General features: G+C 36.1%; 2 protein-coding genes across 8 annotated transcripts in view; one reads left to right on the top strand and one right to left on the bottom strand.

The window, feature by feature from the left end:
• Window positions 1–7,796, top strand: part of Klp10A (Kinesin-like protein at 10A) — a 55,560-nt gene extending 47,764 nt beyond the window's left edge. For 6 of the 7 annotated variants that reach the window (XM_053762669.1, XM_053762676.2, XM_053762682.1 and 3 more), the window contains 4 exons: window positions 177–402; window positions 1,320–1,425; window positions 1,993–2,167; window positions 3,763–7,796. In XM_053762669.1, coding sequence (XP_053618644.1) covers window positions 177–402; window positions 1,320–1,425; window positions 1,993–2,167; window positions 3,763–3,908 — 653 coding nt within the window. In that variant the 3' untranslated portion in view covers window positions 3,909–7,796. Of the gene's footprint in view, window positions 1–176; window positions 403–1,319; window positions 1,426–1,992; window positions 2,168–2,579; window positions 2,839–3,762 lie in introns of those variants that run through there. The other variant, XM_053762675.2, reaches the window with a different exon arrangement.
• Window positions 7,791–12,042, bottom strand: Fic (Fic domain-containing protein). Its single transcript, XM_053762755.1, has 3 exons — window positions 10,781–12,042; window positions 10,390–10,587; window positions 7,791–9,868 (listed from the first exon to the last, which is right to left on the bottom strand). Exons 1-3 carry the CDS (start codon window positions 11,812–11,814, stop codon window positions 9,736–9,738), a joined length of 1,365 nt encoding a protein of 454 aa, XP_053618730.1. The 5' UTR covers window positions 11,815–12,042; the 3' UTR covers window positions 7,791–9,735.
• Window positions 12,043–12,325: the final 283 nt, after the last annotated feature.

Raw genomic sequence — 12,325 nt, 5'->3', positions numbered from 1 at the left:
TCCGCCAGGCCTAGACCGGAGCGGCATGGCCAAACATTCGTTCTCTACGTATGTAATTTGCCGGTCTACACACTACAATTGTCGTTGAGCGTCAGAACCCAGAGTGCACAAAAATCCTCATTAATGTAAACTGTAATGATGAGAACAAATGATCAACAGCTTCGTTATATTTGTAGGAATGGAGAGCGCGGAGATAAACAAATCGCTCCTAGCGCTGAAGGAGTGCATCCGAGCTTTGGGCATGAAGGGCAACAACCACCTGCCGTTCCGCGTGTCCAAGCTGACGCAGGTGCTGCGGGACTCCTTCATCGGGGACAAGTCCCGCACCTGCATGATCGCCATGATCTCGCCCGCCATGTGCTCCTGCGAACACTCGCTCAACACGCTGCGCTACGCTGACCGGTGAGTGCTGTATGCTGGGGGCTAAACGTGTACACAGGCCATCTTTAATAAAATCAATCCTAACTTATATTGTAAATGCGAAAATAAGTTTGTTTGTCATCTATTCGCGCTCTATCTACTCAACCGATCTTCTTGAAATTTTATGAACATGTAGTTGAATTATTAGAGATGGACATACCTTATGTCCATCTCCTCTTTTCATCCTGGAAAAATAACTGTTTCCGTGCGAAATTCACGCGGGCGAAAGTTAATTAATAATATACATATTGACTTAACCATATGGACCATAGGGACCAACACTGTTTGAATGAGTTTCTCTCGGCATTTCTTCTCAGCAGTGGTCGTTCCGAAATGCTAGTAGTTTGTAGCTTTGGTAAACATCATTTAATTTAGATTATGACGTGAAAAAGTGCCTGTGAAGGCCTAATTTCTGAATAAATGATTTGATTTTGATTAAATTGAGATTGTATCATGTTTGTCGTACTTTGTGACTTAACTCTGAACGCTGCCGGCTATCGTTCAATAATTGTATGAATCTAATTAATTTCATTGTTCATTTTTATGTTGACAGTTATCAATTTATGTCCATATCATTAGTGTAATATAGTTTTTTTTCGTGATGTTGTTCAATGTATTTTGGTCAAAATTGTGCATTTTTGTAAACTGGGGTAGTTTGCAAAAATGCACAATTCATTCATGACAAGTTTAAAAGTTAAAGGTATTGTAAAGTGCGATATATTTTTTCGTTAGTTAACATGTCTATAAATATTAAATAGGTACTCTAATATTATTATTTTACCTAATACGCATTTACCTACTATCAGGATCGATCGTAATTTTACTAGCTTATTTCATGTTTATATAAGATAAGAGGGTAAACAAACAAAGCAGAAAGTGTAACGTGTTTGGTGTGTCAGCGTGAAGGAGCTGGGCACAGAAGGCCGCGGACGCGCGGAGTCGCCGCTGGCGGACGTGGAGATGGCGCCTGCGCACGACGACCTCGCGCAGCTGCGCTCGCTCAACGTCAGTCATACTTTATTTATTTATATGTAACAACACTAGCCCGGCTTCGCTCGGCTAAAACCAGAATAAGAAGTAGCCTCTGTCACTCCTGTAGGTTTCGTCTATTTCTGTGGCAAATTTCATCAAAATCGACCTTTTTGAGTTTATTGACATTTTTTATACTAAGTATTTGTGAAGGTATATTTCAATTGCGATGCAGGAAATAATTAAATGACCTTTCGTTAAAGAGTGGCCTTGCCGAAATAGCAAACAACCCGATAAGAAGGGGAGACAAAATTTGAATTGCTAATACGCCGCCATTTATATTAATCGAAATACTAGTGAAGAAATTACTGTACTTTGTAATTATTGTGACAACGCTTTCAAACATATGACAATAATAAAATCACATATTTTTGGACTCGTCCAAACGCTCCGTACAAAATGACATTTATTTGAAATAACTCTAATAATTTTATGAATCAATTATAAAGTGTAAACATAACATTTAATCCGTATCCTAAAAATAAAACCCTATAATCCGCGACATGCTTCGTCGTCAAATAAATTATGAAAACTATATTCCAGGAGGGTGATATGTCAGCAGAGATGTACACGTTCCATGAAGCGATAGACGAGCTGCAGCGGGCGGAGGAGGAGGTGCTGGACAACCACAAGGCTATCTCCGACTACCTCCAGCACGCGCTGCAGCGCTGCAACCAGCTGTTCTCCATGACCAGGGACGTGGACTACGACCAGGACGGTGAGTCATGGCTATTCTTGAATATCCTTGATTGCTTTCAAAATATATTTTTAACTCCCCACGTAAGAAGAGTTTAACGTATATGTCCGTGGCATCGTATCAGCCATTTGAAAAGGAATTTAATCAAACAGTCGTCAACGTTTTTTTGGCTACATTATGACACAGAATGGAAATGTTGGAAATATTACATTTTCATGAGATTTTCCTTCGACACAGAGCAGAGCGCGGCAATAAAGCCGAGTATGTAATGTAATGATTTAATACATGCTTTAATCAATATACATATATAGGTTTTCATCAAAAATCGCAGTGGTGCCAGTGCCAGAGAAGTTTTAATTTCTGGTTGGCAAAGTCTATTGATACGCGCACCCTGGTATCAGGATATAGTTACTAGCGTGTTGTGCATGATCAGGTGTGCCCGCGCGCAGCAAGAGGCCGCGTCCGCTCTGCAACGGAAGTACTCACGCCTCCAGACGATGGCGCTTGCGCAGGATGTTAGGTACACAAGTTGGGGCTCATCGAACGGGTTTATAAATAATAATCATTGGTTTAAAAATTCCTAACAATACGGTTTTTGGTTTCAAAACTCTTCAAGCTCCATTTAAAATTTCAATTTTCATCCTCTGAAGCCTAAAATAAAATTGATTTATTATTCCGATCTTATATGTTTTATAAATAGAATTAAGTGACATAGTGAAATAATGCAATGAAAAAAAGAAATTAATAAATATGTATAAATTCTAAATATATACTAGGATATTTTAATATCTGTATATCTACGCCCGCTAATTTGATCTAATTCTCGATTTCGATTCAGATCAAAGGATTTCTTGCAATATTTTCTATTGGTTTCTTCTTCAACCGCAAAATGTTGGAGCTTAGAGCGTGCAATCTTCTATTCCAAATTAATTTATAAAAACATCACAATTGGCTTTTCAAAGTTAACACAGAGTTTAACATCAAAATTAAAGTTATGCCGTAACATACACAACACGCTGGTATCTACCTTCAGCCACCTCCGACGCCATGGTTCGAAATCAATAACTGTTAACATACATATGCTTTATCATTTATAATCTCGCCTCTTATAGATTGTGAGACAAGATAAAATTAAAAGTTCAGCTGTTATGTTCGTTGTCTCAGTTTTGCTTAAAAATTTGGAATTTTCTAGAACTCGCAAATATGTTGTTTCTTCTGTGGGACGTTCAAGTTAGTTTTGCCTAATGTTAAACGGGAATATTTCACCATCATTACAGACACTCCAATGCAATAGCATACTATATTGACTTTTACTGCCTATCTAATTATATATTATATTATTTTTATTTCTCATCAACCCAGTAAAAATACATTTTTTTTCGATTAATCAATATAAATTTTACAAGTTACGTCTCACGATCGATAACACTGGTATATATCCTATATAGACTACGCTACAGGGTGAATTTTCGAGCGTTTCGACTGCCGTTATTACCCTCCTTTTAAATTTCAACAAAGACAAGAAGCTTTTTACTACATACCCTAATTTATAAATAATAATTTGTGTTGGGTATAGTGTAAATTTTGATATAACGAGCGATGTAATACGGTCGCAGCGTACGCGACGCAGTGGGAGGAGCTGCTGAACGAGCAGCTGGCGGTGCTGGCGCAGTCGCGCGACCTCGTGGCGGAGTTCCGCTGCAAGATGCAGCAGGAGGAGCACCTCTCGCGCGGCATCCGCCCGCAGCCGCGCCACCACTAGCGGCGTCTATCTCGTTACCGGGCCTGAATTTGATGCTGTTTTTTGTGTTGTGTTATTATTGTTTTCTATTTATTTATATTATTTTTCCTTGTGTTTATGAAAATTATTTATAGCGTGTTGTTGTGTTATAGGTGATTATTCTGGTCTGATACAAGCAAAACACAAACATTACATTGGTTTTTGAATATGAGAATTAGGTATATCAATTACAATAACTGCATTTTATCCCATACTTGGGCTATACAATTTATAAGTTAGTCTGTAAATTGTACTTTTTATCTATGTTGTATTTAAATGTGAATCATCAAACAGCATAAATTCAGACTTGGTTCCAGCAATGTTGCGTCATGATAAGGGGCGGTCACGATTCGCTATAGGATTGTAAATATAGCTATAGCTTCTCAGTGATTTATTTGTGAATCCGAAATGTATCAACTGCCTAATAAGACATCAGTATCAATGCGTTGCGTTAATGATTAAATACTCGAAGTTTATGTGCTAGTTTGCATAAGTTGTATGCATGACAGTAACGCAATATAAAAATTGTTAATCAATGTTGAAAATGAGTGCGTGTGAAAGAGACAGATTGATCATTGATGTCTCATTCGGCAGTTGGTATTACTTGTCAATCTCTTTGTGATCAAAAGGATTTTTGTAGAATTGACAAAGGATTTAAATTCGTGGCCCCTAAATAATCTCTTGTGAAATGAAGAACGTTTGCTAGTTGTAAGCACCCGAGGTCATTGCCCGTCAAGAAGCCACAATATGGCGGCGATCGTCGCAACTTGGATTTTGGTCCGTAATCAGTATTTCAGTGCGCGAGCGGTAGCTGGCCTACTTTTCTGAATTTGATTTCAAGTGTCTAGGTTTCTCATTAGTATACAGTTGACATTGTCGATGTAAAGTGCCGTCTTGTTGTTATGAAATGATAGACTGTTTAATGTAGTGTTGTAGCACAAACTGCTGCGGCAGCGGACGGCGGGAGCTAGCTCCCGGGCACTGCGGTGAGGGTCGGGGTAATATCGGACATTGACCCATGAATTCATAGCTCATTTGCTCGGCAAGATTTGATGCAAAATGTACTCTGAATTCCACTAGAGGTCAATGTAGGTATTGACCACTCAATCGACCCTTATAGTGCAGTTTTGTCATGTGTAAATTCCAGACCGCGAAAGGTGTGTTTATTTTTAATTTATATTCTCTTTCCTCATTAATATTGACTATAATTTCGATGCATTTAACTTTCGCTAAAGGCCTACTTATAAAATTGTAGATATGTTGTATTGAATGGGAGATGGCAAGTACAAAGTGTTAGTGAGGTCGATCCCAGTGAAGTTGATCAATTTCATGATATTTATTATTTGGGTTTCGACGAATACTCGTGTAGTTGTGAAGACAGCGCGGTCGGCGGCGCTTCGGGAGCACGAGCCGCGCGGTAAGTTTTAGCATTTGTTGTGCGTCGGTGGCACGACTCTTGCGTTACGAATCACTTGTTGTTGTTGATTTCTGAACGTGCTTTGGGATCTTACGGAGGTCGCTAACATAAAGAAAAGTTTGACAACGTTGTATAGTAATTTCGGTTTATGCAATTTTAAACCTAAAAGGTAAAGGGAATAGGTTGTTTTTCTCCTGTCCGTTCAATAACTTTTGTTTCTGTTGGCGACACGCTTTTGATATAATAAAGGATTTGTCAAGTCGTGATGGTGACGCGTATACAACTTGATCTTTTTTATTCGTGGATTATTAAAGTTTAATCACCATTAATAACAGTTGTAACTCTAACAATGGTTGTACTCGTGTCGCTCCTGCGCTAGATTCCGGATTTCTGCTGTGGATACCAAGAGATTATCGTTCATTCCGTTAGCTGAGATTAGCTACATACGTACAGTCATAATAGTATAACAAAATGGCGCTCGACGCCTTTGGATTGCCGAGTTTTTCGATCTGATTTAGTTTCTTTTCTTTCGGATTATTTATTTGTAATTTATAATTGTAATGAACTATGACAATTTGCTAAGTAATCGGTACTTTTCAAATTTGCTTTGTGTGACAAATGTTAATGTGACAAATGGAACTTTGATTTTGAATGTTCAAAGGTATGTTTATATTTGCCCAGTATATTGTTACAATACGTCCAGCTACATGAAGAACTGATCAGAATATGTATTTCCGTAATGGTTTATGAAAAAATAACTTATTTTTACTCATCATGTCATTAAAATATCATTTCATAAAAATCGTAAAATTAGTTTTTTTATTGTTAAAAAAATTGTAAAACTACTTAAAAGACTTTCTATGTTTGTATGTATAGCGTATGTTTTGCTTTAGCCATTTATTTGCCTTGTGATAATTTATTTTACGGTGTTTCTAATCAATTACAAATGTTTTCATTGAAATCCAATAGGAGAAATATTAGGATGAGCTAGCTAGCTAAATTGTTAAAAGTCCTATTGCATTCCAAAAAAACTACAGTTCTTTTAGTACACGAAAAAATAAAATAGAAAATTGCAATGGTGAAAATATACGATTTCTGTAATTGATCAGAAAAACCGTTTTATTTGTCAGCGCTGTGACGGGCGAGCTGTCTCTCTAAATTAGTTCAGTCCGTGTGTGCTCATATACCGACACAACGTCCTAATGGTTTTACAGTAATGTCATTCTTTGGCGTTAATAAGGTGCTACACAAACTCATAGTAATAACTAGAAGTCTTGGATTTCCTATTTTTTGTTATAGAAACTTGTAGATATTTTTACATAACACACTTTATTTTGAACATTTCGAAAATGTGTTACAGTTTTAGTGGAGAATAAATAAAAGGCGTGTGAGGAAACTTTCTACTTATAAAATTGTTGCTTTTGAATAATTGTATAAACTATTTGTTCAAATCGGCGTAAAACGAAGCATTTGTAAAACGTCAATTTTAGTAGCGAATTATTTCTAAACTGGATGTTTCTGCAAGCCTCTTATTCGCTAGGACACAAGGAATTATGTTAATAAAACTACAGATGACCATTGAGTGACAATGTGCGAGTAAAATATCAACCAATGAGACTAATTCATTTCAAAAATGAATTAATCCTATTGGCGGTCATATATCCATTCGTACAGTTGTTGGAAAATCAACCTTAAATTGACGTCATAAAGTTCTTTTGCTTCCTAGTGTATAACGAGGCATTGCATTAGTCATCAGTTCCTACGCTATATTGAGACTTATTTTGTGGTAACTATGTATACTATGATAGCTTAAACTTTAGATAGTGCTTATAAATAAATAAATGAACAGGATCGGTACTCTGCATCAGAGTGACTGCGACGCCGATGATTGATTGTACTGAACGAAATCCGCTATTTTGTACATTATGATATAACCTTTTAACCGTCATTTTAGGATCCCGACCATTGGACAGAAAGGGAAGTTATATGCTTGCATATGTCCGAAACTGGAAACATTATGTAAACCGGAGAAATTACGCCGGAATCAAAGAAAATTTATTCGAATTGAGATCTGTAGTGGAATTGGGCTCATGATTCCATTATGCTGGTTGTATATGATAAACTATGGCATCAGGCATTCAACAAAATAGAAATTAAAAAAATATATTTTTTTTGTTCTTAAAATCTGAATAAAACAATCCAAAATGAAGGTTAATTTATCACTTTATTGATTTGTTTGTGCGAGGGATTGGCGGTTGAATGGTTAAATAACTATCGAGATTGTAACTCGTCATATTTTTCGCCTGGAATGAATTAGTTTTGTATAGAGGTTGCGTAAATGGACAAGTGACGGATGCGAGGTGCGACGGGCGCGCTCGTCTTGTCTAGTTGAAATGCTTTATTATAATAAACATATTTTAACATCGCACATAATAAATTAATCGAAATTGAAATATTTGTTTTATTTCAACAGGTTTTCAACATGGAAATATCCTATAATTAAATATTCATTTTTTTGTAAAATCAAATTATTAGAAATTGCTATATATATATAACATTATGACGGCTCCACACTATCGTCGAACGCCGACGCGAATGCCTAGTTTGTATTAGTATTTTTTATCGCAATGAAAAATCAAATTTGTCAAGTTCGGCGAACTTTTCCGCGATAGTGTGAAGCCGGCATTATGTTACTTAACAATATACCCCATATTGTTAAAATCGTGGGATTTTCACTTTTCTTGTTATTCGAGCATATGATAGATTGTTAGTCTATCAAATACATTGCCAAAAGTACAATAATGATATAGAAAAAAAAATTAATAACATTTTAAGTTTTATTACAGAGTTACAGAATTTGTACTGGTCTCAACATGCACTATAGACGAAAACAAAGGAAGACTACTTCACATCTTTATAAACAAAAAATATAAATTGACAAGATGTGTTCCAGTCCTTAAATTAAGTAGGAATATATTTACAATGTTTTTAAAATACTGATTGAGCTGTAGTTCCAATGAAATCAAATCTCTTGGAGTAAACACAGGTTTACGCAATTCGTTCCACTTGCACTTGTATGCATAAAATTTAAAATTGCAATAAAAGGAAGACTTTAAAACAACTTATCGCGTTGCAATTAATATTTACAATAAAATAAAAATAAAAGTCATTAAGTTAATAATGTCATACCATAATATGATAAAGCTACAAGAACCGAAAATAAATAATAAATAACTTGATTACAAATATCACAGAACATTCTAGGTAATTTTGACAATAAGTAGGCACACGGAGAGAAACCTCTTTGGTTTTAGTACATTCTTACATACGGCTAAGTACATATTATAATGGAAACTATACATATTTAAAAGTTTGAGACGATAAATTGGCGCAGAATGTTAATCACACTCACATAATGAAATAACCAATAAGCACGGTAAAAAATTGCCCTTTCTAATATGTCGTAGACTAGACTTGTGCCCGCCAATAATTCTGAATGTCTTGCACCAGGGGGCTTACTATAATATCTTAATACGATCTCGTGCAGGGCCTAAACTGATCTGCATCGCAAATTCGTACCATCAAGTTAGTTTTTAATTCTAATAGATTCATTTCTGGTTTCATAAATTGAGAATTTAAATCGTTCATAAAAGTTGATGGTAGTTGTTTGTAATTTGTAGTTGATGTAGTTCTTTGTAATTAACATTGTCCTACTGTTTAAAAATACTTCAAATGTCAATTAAATATGAATAGTCAATGAACAACCACACTTTGTGCGCTTCTAGTTAATTTTGAATAAATATAGGTAGGTACTATTCAAAACAATATCCATTTTCAAGCCCGATTGCACTTAAGAATTTCCTAATAAAAATATTTTTTTGAAACAGATTCTAAAATAAATGCACAATATTGCCTAAAAGCATAACTTTTTATTTACACTTATAATAAGTATTTATTTACAAATTTTACTAACTCCATGAATCTTAGTTCTTTCAGCACTCACGAAAAATAATAAACTGTAAATGCAAAGGCCATTTTCATCAATTTTAAACTGAAACAAAGACAATATAATTTTTTGTATGAAAAATGTAGACACATCATGTTCTAACATGATAATGATGATATGCCTAGACCAAGCAGAAACAGGCGACGCAGAGACAACGATAAGCAGAGAGAAAGAGCAGAGTGTTCTTAGCTGTCACCCCTCTCTACCAATAGATCAAACTTTGTTATCTCTACGTGATCTCCAGGTCCCTATTTATATATACATAGTTGGTAACTTACTATGCCTCACCAAACTGAATAATCCTTTTAGAAACGTTATCAAAGTCGAGACTGGTCTGGAAGTTGTTAAGTTTTGCAATTTTAGCCATATTGCCATGAGTGTTAGGGTCAAAGTAAGTCTTCATCAAAGCCCTCTCCCGTGAGGATGTGGGGCTTCCCGATGGCTGGCACCATGTGGGAGTACTCACTGGTGGCCCAAAGGTACAGGTTCAGGGTTCTCTCGGTGCTTTGCGCAATAAATCTGTAAGAAATATTTTGTAATCAGTATTTTTGATGTACAGAGCCTTTTGCCCAGCAGGACACAAAATAGGCTAATTACAAAAAATCTGTGTTTTTATTTAGCTTATTTAGACCTCTTCTACCCACCTAGTATAACTAGATTTCAACTTTGACGTTCACCAAGTTCGCCATTTTATCTAATCGGCGGCGGCGCGCAGGTTAAAGTTAACGTTTAAGTTACCAGGTGCAATTTTAGCACCTTGGTCAGTTTAAAACTAATTAACGATTAATTCGTTTAAATAATGAACTTCATTTAAATTACTAACATAATTTTATTTAACATCTTGGTTAAATAAATAAAAATATTTTTATTCATTTACACAATTTGTTCCACTAATATTAGCTTATCAATAATAAGGCTTTAATGGAGTAGTTAAATAAATAAAAATATTTTTATTCAGACAAAAGTTAGTAATTTAAATTGAGAAGTAAGACTATAGTTTGCTAATAAACTATTAGGCAATGTTTCAGCTGAGTGCTCACCTTACAAAAGGTCTGACGTCTCCCTCGTTGGCAGTTTGTAAATGTTGGTAATACAGGTGTCTGTGTTGTTTGGCAATGATCACAGGCGGGTAGCCGGCCTGCATCAGCAGCAGGTTCATGAGCAAACGAGACGTCCGTCCGTTGCCATCAAGGAATGGATGTATGTGGACGAGTTTGTAGTGTGCCAAAGCTGCATATCTGGAACATTTTATTGAATAATAAAATAGAAGATCTCCTACCTGTGTTTTAATGTTCATGTCCAAGTATGTCATTTTTTTATAATCATCATCCCCCTGTCCTATTTTATCAGAGATTAAAAATAAATAAAAAAATTGTGCCTGGGGTAGGCACAATTTTACTACTTTAATAACTTTAAATAGGTACTACATACCTAACAGGGTGCAAATCCAATGCATCTTCAGAGTTAAGCCATTCCAGGAATTGATTCATAAGTCTTTGAATCTCGGACGGTTCCGGTGGTATGTGACCTCCAACATACACCTGTGTCCGCCTGAAGTGACCCCCTTCCACAGGATCAACATGTCCCAGCACTCTTTTATGTATTTCAAGAATATCTCCCATAGTTATGTCTCGAAGTCTGTACAATAGTGTAGAATTTATATACTTCATAGCCGCATCTAAACCTAGAATCTCGTTATGCTCATCAATACTCTTGCCAGAGACAGCAACTCTGGTCTCTAAAATACTTCTTGTTTGCGACAGGGTCATGGTATTTCCTTCAATAGCAACTGTGTGATAAATATGCTGGAAATACGCCTCTTTTTTGGCTCTACAGAGAGCAGCATTGTTTTCAGGTATTGACAACAGTGCATCTCTTTTTTCATCAATCTTCCTCAGCATTTCTCTGTCCAAATTTTCTACTATACTAGCTGTTCTTTGTCTGTTCATCAAAGCTCCTGTGTGTTCCGGGAAATTTGTTAATGCTAATGTATACAGCTGGTCAGCTTTTACTATGTCCTTTTTAGTGTCTTCTAAAAATTCCCCATAGTGGTTTAATATATCTGCGTGTTTGGGTGACAGAGCAAATGCATGCTGAAACAGTTTTAAAGCTTTATCAGCCTTACCATTTTTCTTCATGTCTAGAGCTGCATTGAGAGAGACTACGGCTTCTGCATCTCTAGCTTTATCCTGCTTTTCAGGAGACGGCGTGGAAGGTATAACTTCCTCGCCAACTGTTTTCAGATAATTACCGTACAACCCTGCAGGTATTGGCGAGAAAGGCTTGACAAATCTGCCGTCATAGTAGAGCAATTTATGAAGCGCTATTACCACAGCGAGGGTACACACAACACTAGACAATATTAACACAGTTTTACACTTATCCAAAATCATTTTCGTGCGTAGGGGTTTGTGGTTACAACATTGCATGGTTTCCATTTCAGTTGATCTACCTATGAACAGCATGTCTTCTCTGTTTAGTTAAACATCTGTTTTGTGATAAAATCTCGGATAATATTGCTGCTGATGATTCAGATTGCATTATTTTGTTATAAAGTTTTTAAAACACAAATAAAATAAAACCACGTAAGGCCATCGCTTTGACATTCAAATTTTGACATTTTTGACAGACATGTTAAAGACCTTAGACGTTGGAAGAAAACTACTAGGTACCTACTACTAGACCGCTGATATCGACTGAAAAAGCATAACACGACACGAGTGCACGAATTTTGAATTGGTGGTGAACGTTTTGCCAAGCGTCTTAGCTAGTGACGTAATATTTCAATTTAAAAATATGATTGTTTTGATCCGTCAAATCCAGTTTTAGCAGGTAAGTATTGATTCATCAACTTTTCAAATCTATTGCCCAAAAATGTTTGATAGGACCCAACCCCACAGATGTAATGTTTTTACATCTGTGCTCGACCCAAATTGCAACCAGCCGGTTCTGACAATCTGTCATCGGGTTTTATAT

The sequence above is a fragment of the Plodia interpunctella genome, chromosome 2, assembly GCF_027563975.2.
Source record: "Plodia interpunctella isolate USDA-ARS_2022_Savannah chromosome 2, ilPloInte3.2, whole genome shotgun sequence".
Taxonomy (NCBI): Eukaryota; Metazoa; Arthropoda; class Insecta; order Lepidoptera; family Pyralidae; genus Plodia; species Plodia interpunctella.
This window is presented reverse-complemented; position numbering and strand designations above follow the sequence as displayed.